The sequence below is a fragment of the Bufo bufo genome, chromosome 4, assembly GCF_905171765.1.
Source record: "Bufo bufo chromosome 4, aBufBuf1.1, whole genome shotgun sequence".
NCBI lineage: Eukaryota > Metazoa > Chordata > Amphibia > Anura > Bufonidae > Bufo > Bufo bufo.
In genome coordinates this window covers 9,751,549-9,773,658 of record NC_053392.1, presented here as the reverse complement: position 1 = coordinate 9,773,658, position 22,110 = coordinate 9,751,549, and the positions used below count along the sequence as shown (strand labels likewise).

Sequence of the window (22,110 nt, the reverse complement as noted above, 5' to 3'; positions counted from 1 at the left end):
GCCACTCGGGAGAGAAGACGTGATGTTCTACATGAGAAGTAAGAAAAATGTCTTACTGTGGAGGGAAGTGCCAGATATGTGTATATGTATGTGTATATATAGTTGAAAAATGGGGCAGCACTACTTAAGCAATGCAATCCGGGTGCCTGTGTTGAACCCTTGATCACGGGTGTATTTATACACTGAAGAAATCCAGGGCACTCCTGTAGATGTGCCTTTATTCACACATGTCACAGCAGCGACGTTTCGGACCTCTCACAGAACCTTCCTTAAGCCAAGTGAATTACAAAGTGCGGAGTGCAAAAATTTATACACAACATGAATAATTAATTACAAATCAATAAACCTTAAAAGTGCATGTCTTGTTGATAAATCCCTCCATTTAGAGTGTTATCCTCCTGGAATATAGTGCATACAACCATGATTAAACACCAAAGTAATATCAACCATATTCTTCTTGTGTCATAATTCCATAATATAGTGTTATCGTGTCCATAATACATTAATGCACATAATTCATGTGTACATATATAAAGCGCATAGTGCTCACAAGTAAAGTTATTAAAAATCGCTTGGCCACAAAATACATTGAAGGAGTATCATGGTCATACCAGAAGCTGAGCAATAGTCTGTGCGCTACACGACGGGCACATGTAAGACTCGCCGAGACCTTAGCGTCGTCTTCCCTTCATTGCGCCGCCATCACGTGTCCATCAACAGCGAGCGCCATCTTTATAGTGGGCAAACTACTGGGCAAATAAATTAACACACATACACATATATATATATATATATATATTTTTTTTTTTTATTTTTTTTGGGCCTTGATGCTGAACAAACCGACTCTGTGGATCTGAAGGTCTTAGTTTTTTCCACATACGTAAGAACTGCTCTTCTAACATCCAGAGTGTGCAGAGTCTCTTGCTCCATGTCCTGAGGATTTAGATATAGAACAGGTAGAGCAATTTCCTGGTTAAGGTTGGCACAGGATGCCACCTTCGGAATAAAACCTGGCATTGTACAAAGTACCAGAGAGTCCCTTTGATCTTTTAGATAAGGCTCTTTGTAAGATAATGCATGTAGCTCACTAATTCTCCTGGCTGAGGTGATAGCTACTAAATAGAAAGTTTTTAGAGAGAGACAGTGTATTTGGGCCTCTTGCAAAAGTTCAAATGGAGGTTTGGTCAATGCTGTAACCACTACAGATAAGTCCCAGGATGGAAGAGGAGGTTAGACTGTAGGATTTAGGATGTTCAGGGCTCTGAAGAAAGATCTAATTAGACTGTGATTAGAGAATCTTCCTTGCAGCTGTGCATTAATAGCGGTAAAATGTACCTTCAAGGTGTTTAGTTTGAGACCTTTTTTTACACCATCCTGTAAAAACTGAAGGACACTGTTGATAGAGTTGAGCGAACCCGAACTGTAAAGTTCGGATTCGTACCGAACTTTAGGGTTTTCGGCATCCGAACATTTACATAAAAGTTCGGGTTCGGTGTTCGGCGATTTTTATGGCGCTTTTTGAAAGGCCCCAAAAGGCCATCACAGCCATGCCTACTATTGGCATGGCTGTGATTGGCCAACTGCAGTATGTGACCCAGCCTCTATTTAAGCTGGAGTCACGTAGCGCTGCCCATCACTCTGCTCGGATTAGTGTAGGGAGAGGCTGCAGCTGCTGTGAGGGAGAGATCAGGGCGAAATCTTATGAAGATTCAGAACTGCTTCTTTACTCAGCGATCTACAGCAAATGTGTTTTGTGGGTGCAGTGCACAATTTTTTTAAGCCTGCCCTGAGCCAACTACTACTGAAAGCAAACTTTTTTTCCTTCAATTAGTCAATATCAATACATAATTGGCAGCCATTTTATGCAACGATAGTGCACCAGCACAGGCCAGAAATACAGCTTTTTGCTTACTGGGGTGAAAAAAAATACATCTGTTTCATATACTGCACATCTGGGATTAGATGTGCATAAGTGATTGTCACATTTAGGCCAGAAATACCGCTTTTTGTTTAGTGGGGTGAAAAAAATACATCTGTTTCATATACTGCACATCTGGGATTAGACGTGCATAAGTGACTGTCACATTTAGGCCAGAAATACGGCTTTTTGGTTACTGGGGTGAAAAAACCCTCTGATATACTGCACATCTGGGATTAGACGTGCATAAGTGACTGTCACATATAGACCAGAAATACGGCTTTTTGGTTACGGGGGTGAAAAAAACCCCTGATATACTACACATCTGGGATTACACATGCATAATTGACTGTCACATTTAGGCCAGAAATACGGCTTTTTGGTTACTGGGGCGAAAAAACCCTCTAATATACTGCACATCTGGGATTAGACGTGCATAAGTGACTGTCACATTTAGGCCAGAAATACCGCTTTTTGTTTAGTGGGGTGAAAAAAATACATCTGTTTCATATACTGCACATCTGGGATTAGACGTGCATAAGTAATTGTCACATTTAGGCCAGAAATACGGCTTTTTGTTTAGTGGGGTGAAAAAAATACATCTGTTTCATATACTGCACATCTAGGATTAGACGTGCATAAGTGACTGTCACATTTAGGCCAGAAATACGTCTTTATGCTTACTGGGGTGAAAAAACCCTATGATATACTGCATATCTAGGATTAGATATGCATAAGTGACTGTGAAATTAAGGCCACAAATACGGCTTTCTCATACTGGGGTGAAAAAAAAACATCTGTTTCATATAGTGCACATCTAGGATTAGACATGCATAAGTGACTGTCACATTTAGGCCAGAAATACAGCTTTTTGGTTACTGGGGTGAAAAAACCCTCTGATATACTGCACATCTGGGATTAGACGTGCATAAGTGACTGTCAAATTTAGGCCAGAAATACGTCTTTATGCTTACTGGGGTGAAAAAACCCTCTGATATACTGCACATCTGGGATCAGACGTGCATAAGTGACTGTGAAATTTAGGCCACAAATACGGCTTTCTCATACTGGGGCATACTGGGGTGAAAAAAAACCATCTGTTTCATATAGTGCACATCTAGGATTAGACATGCATAAGTGACTGTCACATTTAGGCCAGAAATACAGCTTTTTGGTTACTGGGGTGAAAAAAAACCCTGATATACTACACATCTGGGATTACACATGCATAATTGACTGTCACATTTAGGCCAGAAATACGGCTTTTTGGTTACTGGGGCGAAAAACCCCTCTAATATACTGCACATCTGGGATTAGACGTGCATAAGTGACTGTCACATTTAGGCCAGAAATACCGCTTTTTGTTTAGTGGGGTGAAAAAAATATATCTGTTTCATATACTGCACATCTGGGATTAGACGTGCATAAGTGATTGTCACATTTAGGCCCGAAATACAGCTTTTTGTTTAGTGGGGTGAAAAAAATACATCCGTTTCATATAGTGCACATCTAGGATTAGACGTGCATAAGTGACTGTCACATTTAGGCCAGAAATACGGCTTTGTGCTTACTGGGGTGAAAAAAACCTCTGATATACTGCACATCTGGGATTAGACGTGCATAAGTGACTGTCACATTTAGGCCAGAAATACGGCTTTATGCTTACTGGGGTGAAAAAACCCTATGATATACTGCATATCTAGGATTAGACGTGCATAAGTGACTGTGAAATTTAGGCCACAAATACGGCTTTCTCATACTGGGGCATACTGGGGTGAAAAAAAAACATCTGTTTCATATAGTGCACATCTAGGATTAGACATGCATAAGTGACTGTCACATTTAGGCCAGAAATACAGCTTTTTGGTTACTGGGGTGAAAAAACCCTCTGATATACTGCACATCTGGGATTAGACATGCATAAGTGACTGTCACATTTAGGCCAGAAATACGGCTTTTTGGTTACTGGGGCGAAAAAACCCTCTAATATACTGCACATCTGGGATTAGACGTGCATAAGTGACTGTCACATTTAGGCCAGAAATACGGCTTTTTGGTTACTGGGGTGAAAAAACCCTCTAATATACTGCACATCTGGGATTAGACATGCATAAGTGACTGTCACATTTAGGCCAGAAATACAGCTTTTTGGTTACTGGGGTGAAAAAACCCTCTAATATACTGCACATCTGGGATTAGACATGCATAAGTGACTGTCACATTTAGGCCAGAAATACAGCTTTGTGCTTACTGGGGAAAAAACCCCTCTGATATACTGCACATCTGGGATTAGACGTGCATAAGTGAGTGTCACATTTAGGCCAGAAATACGGCTTTGTGCTTACTGGGGTGAAAAAACCCTCTGATATACGGCACATCTGGGATTAGACGTGCATAAGTGAGTGTCACATTTAGGCCAGAAATACGGCTTTGTGCTTATTGGGGTGAAAAAACCCTCTGATATACTGCACATCTGGGATTAGACATGCATAAGTTACTGTGAAATTTAGGCCACAAATACCGCTGTCATATAGAGTAAAACAATACCCTACATCAGGGTTTTTATTGGCGGTTAATTATTTTTAACAGACTTAACCACTTTTTACTTTGCTTTGTGAACGCTAACTATGAGGCAAACATCTAATAAGGGACGCAGTCATGGTCGTGGTGGTGGTGGGGGAGCCTCTGGTGCAGGGAGAGGACAAGGCCGTTCTGCCACAGCTACACGTCCTACTGAACCTACTACCTCAGGTCCCAGTAGCCGCCAAATCTACAGCGATATTTGGTCGGGCCTAATGCCGTTCTAAGGATGGTAAGGCCTGAGCAAGTACAGGCGCTAGTCAATTGGGTAGCCGACAGTGGATCCAGCACGTTCACATTATCTCCCACCCAGTCTTCTGCAGAAAGCAGAGCAGCCGTCACCAAAACAGTTCGCCTGCTACTGGCCACCGTCACCAGGGACCGAGCACACCAAAGGCAGCTTCAAGGAGTTCCCTGGCATGGCACTTCTTCACACAATGTGCTGACGACAAGACTGAGTGGTTTGCACGCTGTGCCATCAGAGCCTGAATCGAGGCATTAACGTTCTGAACCTTAGCACAACCTACATGACGAGGCATCTACATGTGAGACACGGGCTGCAGTGGAGTAAGCACCTTCAAAACCAAGAAAGGGCTCAGGCCACTCCTGCTCCCTCTTCTGCTGCTGCCTCGGCCTCTGGAGGAACGTTGGCACTTGCCGCCCAGCAAACAGAGGATGTGCCACCAACAACACCACCTCCGTCACCAAGCATCTCCACCATGTCACACGGAAGCGTTCAGCTCTCCATCTCACAAACCTTTGATAGAAAGCGTAAATTCCCACCTAGCCACCCTCGATCCCTGGCCCTGAATGCCAGCATTTCTAAACTACTGGCCTTTGAAATGCTGTCATTCAGGCTGGTGGAGACGGACAGCTTCAAACAGCTTGCTGTCCCACAGTACGTCGTTCCCAGCCGCCACTACTTCTCCAGGAGAGCCGTGCCCTCCCTGCACAACCAAGTGTCGGATAAAATCAAGTGTGCACTGCGCAACGCCATCTGTGGCATAGTCCACCTAACCACAGATATGTGGACCAGTAAGCACGGCCAGGGATACTATATCTCCCTAACTGCCCACTGGGTAAATGTAGTGGCGGCTGGGCCCCAGGCAGAGAGCTGTTTGGCGCACGTCCTTCCGCCGCCAAGGATCGCAGGGCATTATTCTTTGTCTCCTGTTGCCTCCTCTTCCTACTCGGCTTCCTCCTCCTCTTCTACCACCTCCTCATCCGGTCAGCGACAGACCTTCACCACCAACTTCAGCACAGCCAGGGGTAAACGTCAGCAGGCTGTTCTGAAACTGATGTGTTTGGGGGACAGGCCCCACACCGCGCAGGAGTTGTGGCGGGATATAGAACAACAGATCAACGAGTGGTTGCTGCCAGTGTGTCTCAAGCCCGGCCTGGTGCGATAATGGGCGAAATCTCGTTGCAGCTCTGGAACTAGCCGGTTTGACGCACATCCCTTGCCTGGCGCATGTGCTGAATTTGGTGGTGCAGAAATTCATTCACAACTACCCCGACATGTCAGAGCTGCTGCATAAAGTGCGCTTCCGGCGTTCTCATCCTGCCGCTGCTCGGCTGTCTGCTCTACAGCGTAACTTTGGCCTTCCCGCTCACCGCCTCATATGCGACGTGCCCACCAGGTGGAACTCCACCTTGCACATGCTGGACAGACTGTGCGAGCAGCAGCAGGCCATAGTGGAGTTTCAGCTGCAGCACGCACGAGTGAGTCGCACTGCGGAACAGCACCACTTCACCACCAATGACTGGGCCTCCATGCGAGACCTGTGTGCCCTGTTGAGCTGTTTCAAGTACTCCACCAACATGGCCAGTGGCGATGACGCCGTTATCAGCGTTACAATACCACTTCTATGTCTTCTTGAGAAAACACTTAGGGCGATGATGGAAGAGGATGTGGCCCAGGACGAGGAGGAGGAAGAGGGGTCATCTCTAACACTTTCAGGCCAGTCTTTTAGAAGTGGCTCAGAAAGAGGATTTTTGCAACAGCAGAGGCCAGGTACAAATTTGGCCAGCCAGGGCCCAATACTGGAGGAGGAGGAGGAGGATGGGGATGAAGCATGTTCACAGCGGGGTGGCATCCAACGCAGCTCGGGCCCATCACTGGTGCGTGGCTGGGGGGATACGGAGGACGCAGATGATACACCTCCCACAGAGGACAGCTTGTCCTTAACTCTGGGCAGCCTGGCACACGTGAGCGACTACATGCTGCAGTGCCTGCGCAACGACTGCAGAGTTGCCCACATTTTAACGTGTGATGACTACTGGGTCGCCACCCTGCTGGATCCCTGTTACAAAGACAATGTGCCATCCTTCATTCCCTCACTGGAGCGTGATCGGAAGATGCGCGACTACAGGCACACGCTGGTAGACGCGCTCCTGAGAGCATTCCCGACTGACGCCGGGGGACAAGTGGAAGCACAAGGCGAAGGCAGGGGAGGAGTAGGAGGTCGCCAACGCAGCTGTGTCAGCGCCAGCACCTCAGAAGGCAGGGTTAGCATGGCCGACATGTGGAAAAGCTTTGTCACCTCGCCGCAACAACTGGCCCCAACTGCTGATATGAAGCGTGTTAGCAGGAGACAGCATTTGAACAACATGGTGGAACAGTACCTGTGTACACGCCTACACGTACTGACTGATGGTTCTGCCCCATTCAACTTCTGGGTCTCCAAATTGTCCACATGGCCAGAGCTTGCCCTGTATGCCTTGGAGGTGCTGGCCTTCCCTGCAGCCAGTGTACGGAGGCGTCAATACAGACAGACGCAGCCGCCTGTCCGCAGCCAACGTGGACAAGCTGACGTTCATTAAAATGAACCAGGCCTGGATCCCACAGGACTTGTCTGTACCTTGTGCAGAATAGACATTCATACCACCATCAAACATACATTCTTGTACTCAAGTCAAGTGCAATGATTCTTTGTTTTCTTTTTTTTTATTTGTCCCAATATTTTGGGGGCTAACTACCCCAATAAAAATTAAAAAAAACATTGTTGGCTACCTCCTCCTCCTCCATTGCTGCCTCCACCTACAACACCACATTCACCGCCTCCTCAACCTCCGACTCCATATCCACCTCCTTCTCTGAGTTGCAGGTTAAAATTGTAATTTTTTGTTATTTTATTTCATTTTAAGTTATTTCCCTATCCACATTTGTTTGCAGAGCAGTTGCCATGCTCTTAAGCACATTTTACTGCCTTTTACATCCCTCTAGCCTTTTCAAGGACTATTTTAGAGCCATTTTAATTTAAAAAAGTGCAAATTTTAGTGCCCTAAATTGAAAAAAATCTTATTTTCAATTTCCATTTTTGGCGTATACAAACCCCTGTTGTGCCTGGGTGACAGGGGCCTAAATCTCTCAAAATCCTCTGTTCTATTGCTGGGTGACATGAACCCCCTTTTGCCGTGAATGAACCCCTGCTGTGCCTGGGTGACAGAGGCCTAAATCTCTCAAAATTCTCTGTTCTATTGCTGGGTGACATGAACCCCCTTTTGCTGTGAATGAACCCCTGCTGTTCCTGGGTGACAGGGGCCTAAATCTCTCAAAATCCTCTGTTCTATTGCTGGGTGACATGAACCCCCTTTTGCCGTGAATGAACCCCTGCTGTGCCTGGGTGACAGAGGCCTAAATCTCTCAAAATTCTCTGTTCTATTGCTGGGTGACATGAACCCCCTTTTTCTGTGAATGAACCCCTGCTGTTCCTGGGTGACAGGGGCCTAAATTTCTCAAAATTCTCTGTTGTATTGCTGGGTGACATGAACCCTCTTTTGCCATGAATGAACCCCTGCTGTTCCTGGGTGACAGGGGCCTAAATCTCTCAAAATTCTCTGTTCTATTGCTGGGTGACATGAACCCCCTTTTGCCGTGAATGAACCCCTGCTTTGCCTGGGTGACAGGGGCCTAAATCTCTCAAAATCCTCTGTTCTATTGCTGGGTGACAAGAACCCCCTTTTGCCGTGAATGAACCCCTGCTGTTCCTGGGTGACAGGGGCCTAAATCTCTCAAAATCCTCTGTTCTATTGCTGGGTGACATGAACCCCCTTTTGCCGTGAATGAACCCCTGCTGTGTCTGGGTGACAGGGGCCTAAATCTCTCAAAATCCTCTGTTCTATTGCTGGGTGACATGAACCCCCTTTTGCCGTGAATGAACCCCTGCTGTTCCTGGGTGACAGGGGCCTAAATCTCTCAAAATCCTCTGTTCTATTGCTGGGTGTCATGAACCCCCTTTTGCCGTGAATGAACCCCTGCTCTGCATTGCTGACAGGGAACTAAATTTAGTGAAAACATCTGTTACTGATCGGAAGATGCGCGACTACAAGCGCACGCTGATGCCTTTTGCAGCCCTCTAGCCCTTTCCAGGACTATTTTAGAGCCATTTTAGTGCCCAAAAGTTCGGGTCCCCATTGACTTCAATGGGGTTCGGGGTCAAGTTCGGGTCCCGAATCCGAACTTTTTTTTCCAAGTTCGGCCGAACCTGCCGAACCCGAACATCCAGGAGTCCGCTCAACTCTATCTGAGAGTAATGGGTCTTTTGTGTCTGTAGAAAATGTTTCAGATCTTTGAGTTCAGCTCATGCAAAATGGGAGCAAAACCGAAAGTGTTGTGTTTATATTTTTGCTCAGTGTATATATATACAGGGAGTGCAGAATTATTAGGTAAGTTGTATTTTTGAGGATTAATTTTATTATTGAACAACAACCATGTTCTCAATGAACCCAAAAAACTCATTAATATCAAAGCTGAATATTTTTGGAAGTAGTTTTTAGTTTGTTTTTAGATTTAGCTATTTTAGGGGGATATCTGTGTGTGCAGGTGACTATTACTGTGCATAATTATTAGGCAACTTAACAAAAAACAAATATATACCCATTTCAATTATTTATTTTTACCAGTGAAACCAATATAACATCTCAACATTCACAAATATACATTTCTGACATTCAAAAACAAAACAAAAACAAATCAGTGACCAATATAGCCACCTTTCTTTGCAAGGACACTCAAAAGCCTGCCAGCCCTGGATTCTGTCAGTGTTTTGATCTGTTCACCATCAACATTGCGTGCAGCAGCAACCACAGCCTCCCAGACACTGTTCAGAGAGGTGTACTGTTTTCCCTCCTTGTAAATCTCACATTTGATGATGGACCACAGGTTCTCAATGGGGTTCAGATCAGGTGAACAAGGAGGCCATGTCATTAGATTTTCTTCTTTTATACCCTTTCTTGCCAGCCACGCTGTGGAGTACTTGGACGCGTGTGATGGAGCATTGTCCTGCATGAAAATCCTGTTTTTCTTGAAGGATGCAGACTTCTTCCTGTACCACTGCTTGAAGAAGGTGTCTTCCAGAAACTGGCAGTAGGACTGGGAGTTGAGCTTGACTCCATCCTCAACCCGAAAAGGCCCCACAAGCTCATCTATGATGATACCAGCCCAAACCAGTACTCCACCTCCACCTTGCTGGTGTCTGAGTCGGACTGGAGCTCTTTGCCTTTTACCAATCCAGCCACGGGCCCATCCATCTGGCCCATCAAGACTCACTCTCATTTCATCAGTCCATAAAACCTTAGAAAAATCAGTCATGAGATATTTCTTGGCCCAGTCTTGACGTTTCAGCTTGTGTGTCTTGTTCAGTGGTGGTCGTCTTTCAGCCTTTCTTACCTTGGCCATGTCTCTGAGTATTGCACACCTTGTGCTTTTGGGCACTCCAGTGATGTTGCAGCTCTGAAATATGGCCAAACTGGTGGCAAGTGGCATCTTGGCAGCTGCACGCTTGACTTTTCTCAGTTCATGGGCAGTTATTGTGCGCCTTGGTTTTTCCACACGCTTCTTGCGACCCTGTTGACTATTTTGAATGAAACGCTTGATTTTTCTATGATCACGCTTCAGAAGCTTTGCAATTTTAAGAGTGCTGCATCCCTCTGCAAGATATCTCACTATTTTTGACTTTTCTGAGCCTGTCAAGTCCTTCTTTTGACCCATTTTGCCAAAGGAAAGGAAGTTGCCTAATAATTATGCACACCTGATATAGGGTGTTGATGTCATTAGACCACACCCCTTCTCATTACAGAGATGCACATCACCTAATATGCTTAATTGGTAGTAGGCTTTCGAGCCTATACAGCTTGGAGTAAGACAACATGCATAAAGAGGATGATGTGGTCAAAATACTCATTTGCCTAATAATTCTGCACGCAGTGTATACATGTACTTATATTTTGTGCCCCCCATTCATGGGTGCCCCCCCAGCTTCTGAATCCTACTGCAGGCCCATGCCAGCACCTGCAGGGGGGAGATGTTTGGCAGAACAAGGACAGGGAAACAAAGAGCTCTCCTGACCCTGTATGCCGCGTACCTCCGGCGCTATAATTACAGCGCCAAAGGGACACGGTCACTTTAAAGGCAGGAGGATCAAAGCGATCCTCCGCCTGGAAGCACCAGTATGCGCGGAGCGCTCAGCAGTTGTGCCCAGCAGCCCCCACTGAGAAGTTATGTGATATCAGAGGACATTACAGGAGGAGGAAGTGGAGAGGACAACTCCCAGCATGTCCAGCCTGTTATGTGATATCAGAGGACATTACATGAGGAGGAAGTGGGGGGACTACAACTCCCAGCATGTCCAGGCCATTATGTTTTATCAGAAAACATTACAGGATGAGGTATAAGAGGAGAGGACTACAACTCCCAGCTTGTCCCACCTGTTATTATATGATATGAGAGGACACTAGATCAGGAGGTCTTGGAGGAGAGGACTACAACGTAAAGCCTGTCCAGCCTGTTATTATGTGATATCAGAGGTATACAAGGAGAGGACTACAACTCCCAGGCTCTCACGCTCAGTCTATCAGGTCTCCGGGCATCTTACAAAGCTCAGCCTCCTGCACTGATCACATGACAGTGACATCACAGGTCTTTCTTCACCACTCCTCCTCACTGCTGAGCTCCGCCTCATGCACTGATCACATGACCATGACATCATCGCAGGTCTTTCTTCACCACTCCTCTTCACTGCTGAGCTCAGCCTCCTGCACTGATCACATGATGGTGACATCATCACAGGTCTTTCTTCACCACTTCTCCTCACTGCTTAGCTCCGCCTCCTGCACTGATCACATGATAGTGACATCATCACAGGTCTTTCTTCACCACTCCTCTTCACTGCTGAGCTCCGCCTCCTGCACTGATCACATGACCGTGACATCATCGCAGGTCTTTCTTCACCACTTCTCCTCACTGCTTAGCTCCGCCTCCTGCACTGATCACATGACCATGACATCATCAGAGGTCTTTCTTCACCACTCCTCCTCACTGCTTAGCTCCGCCTCCTGCACTGATCACATGACAGTGACATCATCACAGGTCTTTCTTCACCACGCCTCCTTACTGCTGAGCTCCGCCTCCTGCACTGATCACATGATGGTGACATCATCACAGGTCTTTCTTCACCACTCCTCTTCACTGCTGAGCTCTGCCTCCTGTACTGATCACATGACAGTGACATCATCACAGGACTTTCTTCACCACGCCTCCTCACTGCTGAGCTCCGCCTCCTGCACTGATCACATGATGGTGACATCATCACAGGACTTTCTTCACCACGCCTCCTCACTGCTGAGCTCCGCCTCCTGCACTGATCACATGATGGTGACATCATCACAGGTCTTTCTTCACCACGCCTCCTCACTGCTGAGCTCCGCCTCCTGCACTGATCACATGATGGTGACATCATCACAGGTCTTTCTTCACCACTCCTCCTCACTGCTGAGCTCCGCCCCCTGCACTGATCACATGATGGTGACATCATCACAGGTCCTTCCCCAACACCTCTTTTTCTTGCTGAGCTCCTGTCAGTGTGAATGTCCTCAGTACAGGAGGGGTTGTTGGATGTAGGACGCTGTTCAGACCTGCAGTCAGTTGCGTTCTCTTCCTTTGCACACTGCGCGGTATTTGGTGGTCTCAGGGTGCAGTCCATGCAGTGAGCAGAGACCCCAGAGGAGCCTTTCCTCCATGTGAAGCTCGGGGGCTGCTCTCTATTCCGGCCATCCCTGGACGAGCAGCGGTTATTATATCACATGGGCCTCCAGTGTGTATGTAAGTCTAATATTCTATATGTGATATGTATGTTCTAGATGTAAGGGTGTCCTGAACAGGGAGAGTGGAGAAAACCGGTGCCGGACCCCCCTGTCCTCCTCCCTCCGGACCCCCCTGTCCTCCTCCCTCCGGACCCCCTGTCCTCCTCCCTCCGGACCCCCTCTGTCCTCCTCCCTCCGGACCCCCACTGTCCTCCTCCCTCCGGACCCCCACTGTCCTCCTCCCTCCGGACGCCCACTGTCCTCCTCCCTCCGGACGCCCACTGTCCTCCTCCCTCCGGACCCCCACTGTCCTCCTCCCTCCGGACGCCCACTGTCCTCCTCCCTCCGGACGCCCACATACATATAACTTATATAAATTTAACCAGTATAACTTAGGGACAAACCTATCCAAAATTCACTTGAATAGGTTCAGGGGTTTAAAAGTTAGTAAAAGTATCTTAAAGGGCCGTAATCCAGGGGCAGGAGGCGGGCAAACAGCCCCCTCCAAAACACCGTGGCGAAGTGGCTTTCGCCACATATCTTCCCATTCGGGGGGAGACTAACCAGGTAGCTGACCTTCTGTCGGTCAGTGCCTGAGTTAGTCGAGTCAACCACCCACAGTAAATTACAATCAACAAGGCAGCTCCCCCACAATAATATACAATCTGCAGTGCAGTCCTCCCCCAACACTTGGTTACTGCACCCGGGGAATTTTGTAGCTTGTTTCGGTCCCATAGCTTCACCATGGCTGTGTTGGGCACTGGTCTCTTGGCTTTGTGGGTCACTGAGTGAGCAGAGACCGGCGGTAATCTGCCCTGGTGCCAGCGCTTCAGCTGGGGGGACCTCCAGGTAGACAAGCCTGGGACAAGGGGGCAAAGAAGGGCAGAGGCCAACTGTGCTCTGCCCAGTTGCCAGCTCTTCCGCTGGAGCAATCGGGGTATAGTCCTGCCCAGTGACAAAGGGAAAGTTAGGGCAGAGGCCAGCGGCGCTCTGCCCAGATGCCAGCTCTTCTGATGGGAGGGGGTCAGAGGAAGCTAACGGCTCCTCTACTGACCTCAGTACCTCGGTAGGGGTTAGCTGGGGAGGGTAGGCATCGCTTACCTCCTCCTCCTGGTACTCACACTGCCGCTGGAGATCTGGGCCGACTGCCCAGCATCCCTGTAGGGCTGGTAGAGAGACTTCGGTCCCATCTCCCCCTGCCTGCTGGGAGTCCTCCCAGGACCAGTCTATGAGGTCCGCGACCTCCGGTACTTCTGGTTCCTGTTGGGGAAGAGGACCGACTGTCTCTTCTCCCACGAATACACACTGGCGCTGGGGAGAAAGGACGGCACCTTCAGCTCGCTGTAACTCAAACTGCCGCTGGGGAGCAAGGACGGTACCTTCAGCTCCCTGGAACTCACTTGGCTGCTGGGGAGAGAGACCAATTATCTCTGCTCCCTGCAGGACACACTGCCGCTGGGGAGGAAGGACAGCACCTTCAGCTCCCTGTAACTCACACTGCTGCTGGGGAGCAAGGACGGTACCTTCAGCTCCCTGGGACTCACTTGGCTGCTGGGGAGAGAGATCAACTATCTCTGCTCCCTGCAGGACACACTGCCGCTGGGGAGGAAGGACAGCACCTTCAGCTCCCTGTGGATCACTTGACTGCTGTGGAGAGGGACCAACTGTCTCCTCTCCTAAGGGTACACATTGCCGCTGGAGAGAGAGACCGGTTGTCTCTGCTCCCAATACAATACTCGGCTGTTGGGGAGGTAGGACGGCACCTTCATCTCCCTGTAACTCACACTGCCGCTGGGGAGCAAGGACGACACCTTTAGCTCCCGGGAACTTGCTCGGCTGCTGGGGTATCTCCCCCCTGACTACCGCTGCCATGGCCTGCAGGTACTCTCTGATCCTCCACTTCACGATCTGCACGAGGCCCTCCGCAGGGTTGGGTCCCAAGAGAGACAGCACCCCATTAACCTCTCTATCAAACTCCTCCTGAGTGTAGCAGGGCTCCATGCTTGCTCTGCTGATTTTGGTTCCTTTGTAGATAGGGGCGCTGTACGGGTACTAGCGTTGCCCTCAGTTTGTAATCCAGGAACTGGTGTTGCCTTGCAGCTGTCCTTCTGGGCCGTGAGAATGATCCCGTTGCTTGCCACCAATTGTAACGAACCGTTCAGCACACAACTCAGTTCCGACGATATTCTCCTTTCCATGCACAGGCAGCTACTGCAAGCACCAGTCTGCCGAACTGCAAACTACACGAATCCTGGAAGCCGCGGAACAGGAAAAGCATACAATCGGCTTACACTCCTGGCAATCAGCATACAATCCAATTCCCCCAAGAACGAGACGACACTTCGCTTGAGGGTTAAGCAGAGCTGACTGTACTTCAAGTACAGCCTCTTTTATTCATAAATCACAAACATAGTACTGCCCACAGGGTTTTGAAATACAACCAATCAGTAATTTACAACACATACAATGTAAGTACGGCACAATGGGACAATGGCACAATAGAAACACACCCAGCATATTCCTCCCAAGCTGACAAGTTACATTTATTATAAATTGTTACAACTTTGTGAGTTTACATTGTACATACATATAACTTATATAAATTTAACCAGTATAACTTAGGGACAAACCTATCCAAAATTCACTTGAATAGGTTCAGGGGTTTAAAAGTTAGTAAAAGTATCTTAAAGGGCCGTAATCCAGGGGCAGGAGGCGGGCAAACAGCCCCCTCCAAAACACCATGGCGAAGTGGCTTTCGCCACAGACGCCCACTGTCCTCCTCCCTCCGGACGCCCACTATCCTCCTCCCTCCGGACGCCCACTGTCCTCCTCCCTCCGGACGCCCACTGTCCTCCTCCCTCCGGACGCCCACTGTCCTCCTCCCTCCGGAGTCCAGTCCCCAGTCCTCCTCCCTCCGGAGTCCAGTCCCCAGTCCTCCTCCCTCCGGAGTCCAGTCCCCAGTCCTCCTCCCTCCGGGGTCCAGTCCCCAGTCCTCCTCCCTCCGGGGTCCAGTCCCCAGTCCTCCTCCCTCCGGGGTCCAGTCCCCAGTCCTCCTCCCTCCGGGGTCCAGTCCCCAGTCCTCCTCCCTCCGGGGTCCAGTCCCCAGTCCTCCTCCCTCCGGGGTCCAGTCCCCAGTCCTCCTCCCTCCGGGGTCCAGTCCCCAGTCCTCCTCCCTCCGGGGTCCAGTCCCCAGTCCTCCTCCCTCCGGGGTCCAGTCCCCAGTCCTCCTCCCTCCGGAGTCCAGTCCCCAGTCCTCCTCCCTCCGGAGTCCAGTCCCCAGTCCTCCTCCCTCCGGAGTCCAGTCCCCAGTCCTCCTCCCTCCGGAGTCCAGTCCCCAGTCCTCCTCCCTCCGGAGTCCAGTCCCCAGTCCTCCTCCCTCCGGAGTCCAGTCCCCAGTCCTCCTCCCTCCGGAGTCCAGTCCCCAGTCCTCCTCCCTCCGGAGTCCAGTCCCCAGTCCTCCTCCCTCCGGAGTCCAGTCCCCAGTCCTCCTCCCTCCGGAGTCCAGTCCCCAGTCCTCCTCCCTCCGGAGTCCAGTCCCCAGTCCTCCTCCCTCCGGAGTCCAGTCCCCAGTCCTCCTCCCTCCGGAGTCCAGTCCCCAGTCCTCCTCCCTCCGGAGTCCAGTCCCCAGTCCTCCTCCCTCCGGAGTCCAGTCCCCAGTCCTCCTCCCTCCGGAGTCCAGTCCCCAGTCCTCCTCCCTCCGGAGTCCAGTCCCCAGTCCTCCTCCCTCCGGAGTCCAGTCCCCAGTCCTCCTCCCTCCGGAGTCCAGTCCCCAGTCCTCCTCCCTCCGGAGTCCAGTCCCCAGTCCTCCTCCCTCCGGAGTCCAGTCCCCAGTCCTCCTCCCTCCGGAGTCCAGTCCCCAGTCCTCCTCCCTCCGGAGTCCAGTCCCCAGTCCTCCTCCCTCCGGAGTCCAGTCCCCAGTCCTCCTCCCTCCGGAGTCCAGTCCCCAGTCCTCCTCCCTCCGGAGTCCAGTCCCCAGTCCTCCTCCCTCCGGAGTCCAGTCCCCAGTCCTCCTCCCTCCGGAGTCCAGTCCCCAGTCCTCCTCCCTCCGGAGTCCAGTCCCCAGTCCTCCTCCCTCCGGAGTCCAGTCCCCAGTCCTCCTCCCTCCGGAGTCCAGTCCCCAGTCCTCCTCCCTCCGGAGTCCAGTCCCCAGTCCTCCTCCCTCCGGAGTCCAGTCCCCAGTCCTCCTCCCTCCGGAGTCCAGTCCCCAGTCCTCCTCCCTCCGGAGTCCAGTCCCCAGTCCTCCTCCCTCCGGAGTCCAGTCCCCAGTCCTCCTCCCTCCGGAGTCCAGTCCCCAGTCCTCCTCCCTCCGGAGTCCAGTCCCCAGTCCTCCTCCCTCCGGAGTCCAGTCCCCAGTCCTCCTCCCTCCGGAGTCCAGTCCCCAGTCCTCCTCCCTCCGGAGTCCAGTCCCCAGTCCTCCTCCCTCCGGACCCTTGCGTCCTTTTCCCTCCTGACCCTTGCGTCCTCCTATTGAATGGTCACTGGTCTGACTGAAATTGGCGAGTTCGGCTGACATGTATCTAATATGTGTGACCTGTCAGATGCCTTGTACTTCCGGAGGACATTGTAGTGCCCTGACAGGCATGCTGATTTCAGCGGTCTCTTAGGAGTTAACAGGACTCATAAGTTAAGCTCTGCAGCTCTTATCCAGAGAGGAGTATGGTGTATTCATGATATCTAGGCTTAGCCCCGCCCTCCAGCTGCTGATTGACAGATTTCTTTGTGTCTCCAGTAATATAGAGAAGAGGGTAGAGTTCACATATCATATATACATCTGACTGCAGCGTCCCATCAGTCAGCTTTTGGACAGAGCTGTGTAGCTCTGGTGGTGACTTCTAGCACCGGACCTACTCCTGTACAGCTGATTGGGGGGGGGGGGGTGTGAGGTGTCAGAGGTGACCGTTCCTTTAAGGCTTAGTTTATATCATTAGATGTTTGTTTTGTGAGGTAACTTTATGAGGACTTGATTTTTCCAGGACGAGCTGTAGTTGTCATTGGTGTCATTATTGGACATAGGATGTAATGATGAACTTTTCTTCCTTTGTCAGGAGTCAGGTCTACATTGTCTGGGGAAACTTCTTCATTTTATTCTTCTAATGAGGAAATTCTCACCTGATGCATGAAGTTTTTCCTCCACAGTTGTCACTTAACATCGGTGGTGGAGGCTCTGAGAAGCGGGGTCTCTCCAGGAGCAGTAAGTGCGGTTCTGGATCTCACTAATGCTCTTGTCCCTGGAGGATTTCCAGCCTCTCCTCTCCTCATAAAGGTGCCTGCAGTACTAGAAGCCTCCAGCTCCTCCACTTCTCTCCACTGCTGAGCTCCACCCCCTGCACTGATCACATGACGGTGACATCATCCCAGGTCCTTCAGCTCTTGCAGTGCAGCAGATACAGAGCAGGTCCTGGTCGGTAGTCACTGCTGTGGTGTCTGGAGCCTCTTCTTCTCTCTGGTATCAGCCATTTTTCCAGAATCCCCCTTTATCCCCGGTGCTGGGGGCTCTGAGAAGCGGGGTCTCTCCAGGAGCAGTAAGTGCGGTTCTGGATCTCACTAATGCTCTTGTCCCTGGAGGATTTCCAGCCTCTCCTCTCATAAAGGCGCCTGCAGTACTAGAAGCCTCCAGCTCCTCCAGGTCTCTCCTCTTCTCCTGAATGACCACCAAGGATGGACAGGAAGGAGATCAGCAGAAGAATATTAGACCTCACCTTGGAGATCATCTCCCTGCTGAGCGGAGAGGTAAACTTTTCTAGATTTCTCTCCTCTTTATTGTATTCTGTAACAAGTCAGACATCGGGAAGGAGAATCCATCATAGTAAGTGATAGGAAGAGTCCAGGGTCCTGGAGAACGGCCTCCAGACCTTCCAAGTGATGGAGAACCTGAAGATCAGCCACCAGTATGGTCAGTGATGGATCATGGAGACCAATAGTCATGTTGTAGGAGCCATGAGAAGGTAAGTAGGCACGTTGTACCCAGGAGGAGATGAAGCAGAGGAGGAGATGGCCGGAGTGTGGCTTGGAGGGAGGATTTCTACCACTAGTCTGACATCTAGATGATACTGGACTATAACAAGGAGGCCTCCACTACGTCTAGAGGAAAGAAGGTTTCTCCACCAACATAGAAGAGGAGTCTTTACTGTAAGAGCAGTGAGACTATGGAGCTCTCTGCCAGAGGAAGGAGTCATGGGGGATCCTCTAGAAGAATCCAGAAGGGGCCTGGAGGTCTGGAGGGTAATAATATTCCAGCTTCTAGTGACTAGATTACTGGAGATGGGGCCATGATCCAGGAGGGATTCTGAGTGTAGATCTGGAGTCAAGAAGGAATTTATTTCCCTAAGTGTCTCTCTCCATCCACAGGATTACACAATAGTGAAGAAGACATCGGGGGTGACTCCCATCATCCATGAGTCAGGAGGGTGGAGCAGGACCCCCATCACAGAGCCTCCCCTCCTGATACATGAGCAGAAGATCCTAGAACTCACCCACAAGATGATGGAGCTGCTGACTGGAGAGGTGACGCTGCTGGGAATGCTGGGAAATTCTCCAGTAACAGCACTGGAGGGGTCTGGGTGATGACGGTGTCATTGTGTTGTCAGGTTCCTGTAAGGTGTCAGGATGTGGCGGTCTATTTCTCCATGGAAGAGTGGGAGTATGTAGAAGGACACAAGGATCTGTACAAGGAGGCCATGATGGAGGCTCCCCGGCCTCTGACATCACCAGGTAAGAAGAGAAGAGGTGAGAAGAGGCCGTGTTAGAGCCTCAGGCCGGTCATGTGCAGTGTGTACACGTGTGTAATGACATGTAATGTAGGAGCTCCACATGTTATTCTCCGGTCACATCATGTTAGAGCCTACATTTCCCATATACATCACACTTCTCCATAGGCTCCATCCCCCTGACAGATATAGTGTCCTCTTGGCCTCCATGGGGCCGGTACAGTAGATAACCCTATTCTATACAGAGGATCCTGCAGGAGAACCTGCGCCGTGCCGTATACATGGGGCTTATGGGTGACGTCTGCCCCTGTGTGACTGTATAGAATGATAGGACTGTACAGGGGAGACGTCACCTCCTTCTATCAGAGATCTACGTTAGGAAACCCTCCTGATATCTACCTCTGATGGAAGGCTCAGACTAGGGCTGAAACAATTACTCAATGAAATCGAGTAATTCAACACAAAAAAATCCTCGATGCAAATTTTTAGCATCGAAGATTCATTTGTGTCACGTTCACTCCTGCTCCGTGGTCTCCCGCTGGCCCGCAATACTCACCTTTCCAGCAGGGGGCCTCCGTACACTCCACAGCACATCCATGGTCCCGCGCTGCACTGTCCTCCTGACGTACGCACGCCATGACCTGATAATGGCAGAGCAGCGCGGAACCATGTAGTGTCGGCGGCGCCCCTGCTGGAAAGGTAAGTTGGTGCGACTACCAATGACGCTGTGCACTACGGGTGTCAGGAGGAGCAGTGGGGGAGAGCTGATGGCTCTGGGGTGGGGGAGAGCTGATGGCTCTGGGGTGGGGGAGAGCTGATGGCTCTGGGGTGGGGGAGAGCTGATGGCTCTGGGGTGGGGGAGAGCTGATGGCACTGGGGGGGGGGGTAGTGAAGCTGATGGCACTGAGGGATAGTGGAGCTGATGGCACTGGGGGATAGTAGAGCTGATGGCACTGGGGGGAACTGAAGCACTTGGGCTGATCACACTGGGGGGACCGAAGGGTGTTGGGGTCTGATGAGTTTTTATAAAAGAAAACAGTCTATTAATTAATTTTTTCTTATTAGAGTACTCCATTAATCGTAAAAAATAATCGATAAAATACTCGATTTCTAAAATAATCGTTTACTGCAGCCCTAGCTCAGACGTGGTGTGAACACATCCTTATTCCATAGTCACTTTCCAGTAGTTCTCCTCCCTTCATGTCTGGGATCCTCTAGTCACTCCACAAGCAGAGAAGACACAAGGTGCTATGTGTGACTGGAGGAGAAGGTGGGATCACCGGGCTCTTCTCTCTCCTCCTCCAGTCGGTGGTCCTGTCAGAGCGGACATGTGTCTTCTAGCAGTAGATGTACGGCCCGGAGTGTTCAGGCTGCGGAGGCTCGACAATATGTCATGGGCCCAGTTTTCTTCATGGCGGTGGTGCACCCTATTGGCAGTGCCCTTTTTCAGCAGGATAATACCCTGGCCGCACTGCTAACTGTCCAGGAATGAGGAACCTGAGAAAATGATCACTGTGAAGTCTCCAGATACCCAGATCTCAATCCGGGGGAAGCAGGTCTGATCCATTGATTGTGGCTTATCAGGCCTTTTTCGCCTGAGCCCATCCTAATGTCTCACATTTATGGCGTACTACTAGTGTACTACCAGATGCTAGCGTCAGAAATGTGTGGTGCAGGGCAGGAAGATTCCAGTCCAGCATGGCCACCTTCTCTCATGCCACCGTCCTGGGCTCACAGCAAGCTGATCACTGGTAAATGTAATCAGCTAGTCATCTTTCTTTGCCCCATTCACCACCTCAGCTCGTTAGGAGAAAGCAATTGTCTTTCCAGGAAAGGAAACCTGGGGTTGTATACATATAGAGCGTTCTACATCAACTCGGTAGTGTCCACCCCTAGTGGAGAGGATACGGGGAGTAGTTCTTCTGCTTACTTCATCTGGCTGATATAAGATGAGAATCTTTGTTTGGTTCCCTCTCTTGTAATTCCCCCATAAGGTGCTTGGATCTAGGCTTCCTCCACCAGAGAACCATCTAAATCCATCAGTCTCCGAATCTCTTCCACCTGCAGAGAATGAATTACCCTGAGGAAGGAGTGAAAGCTGAGTCTCTGGATGGAACAGCAGCTCCAGGCCTGGGAAATCTATATGGGTTTGGTAGAAAGTTGTTGAGGAGCAGAACATTGTTATTTAGACCCCGATCACTAAACCTAGAAGTGAAGGAGTTGAGAAAAGAGTCTGATCTATAGACAGATCTACAGGAGGCCATGTATTCAGTCACTGTGTGCTTGTGTCTCCACAGATGGATCCAAGAAGAGAAATCCCCCCGAGAGATGTCCCCGTCCTCTGTATTCCCAGAACTATCCGGAGGAGAAGCTCCCAGAGAACCATCAGGTAGATGGAGCTGAAGTCTCCCTAGAATCTGACCAGAAAGGGATTGAACCAAAGATTATTTTACATTTTTCTTCTTTAGGATGAAAATGTGATTGATATTAAGGTTGAGGTTAGAGATGCAGCAGAAGAGGAAACTGACTCATGGGGCAATCAGCAGTGTAAGGAGGGGGGCTGTCATGGGTCACCTGGATACTACTCCCATCATCTCATCATCACATGTAGTAATCTCTCCTGTCCCTGTGTGTTTCCTACAGATGGGCTCGTAGAAGGAAATCCCCCCGAGAGATGTCCCCGTCCTCTGTATTCCCAGGACTGTCCAGAGGAGAAGCTCCCAGAGAACCATCAGGTAGATGGAGCTGAGCCCTATACACATCTATATAGGGGGGTCCTGCAGTCATAGAGGTGTCATAGTTTGTGGTAGTCTCTTATGTGGA

At 50.0% G+C, this 22,110-nt stretch overlaps 2 protein-coding genes and 1 long non-coding RNA gene across 26 annotated transcripts in view; all 3 read left to right on the top strand.

Annotated features, from left to right (window-relative positions):
- LOC120997433 (gastrula zinc finger protein XlCGF26.1-like) overlaps positions 1-371 on the top strand; it is a 2,315-nt gene extending 1,944 nt beyond the window's left edge. Inside the window, exon 2 of the mRNA XM_040427512.1 lies at positions 1-371. Within this exon, the coding sequence (XP_040283446.1) occupies positions 1-23 (23 nt within the window). The 3' untranslated portion in view covers positions 24-371.
- The window catches only part of LOC120998305 (gastrula zinc finger protein XlCGF26.1-like), a 4,064,644-nt gene that overhangs the window by 1,772,644 nt on the left and 2,269,890 nt on the right, over positions 1-22,110 (top strand). The gene's annotated exons all lie outside the window — the stretch shown is intronic.
- Positions 19,070-21,639, top strand: LOC120998437. Its single transcript, XR_005778382.1, has 3 exons — positions 19,070-19,084; positions 19,168-19,291; positions 21,585-21,639. It is a non-coding gene; the product is annotated as an uncharacterized LOC120998437 (long non-coding RNA).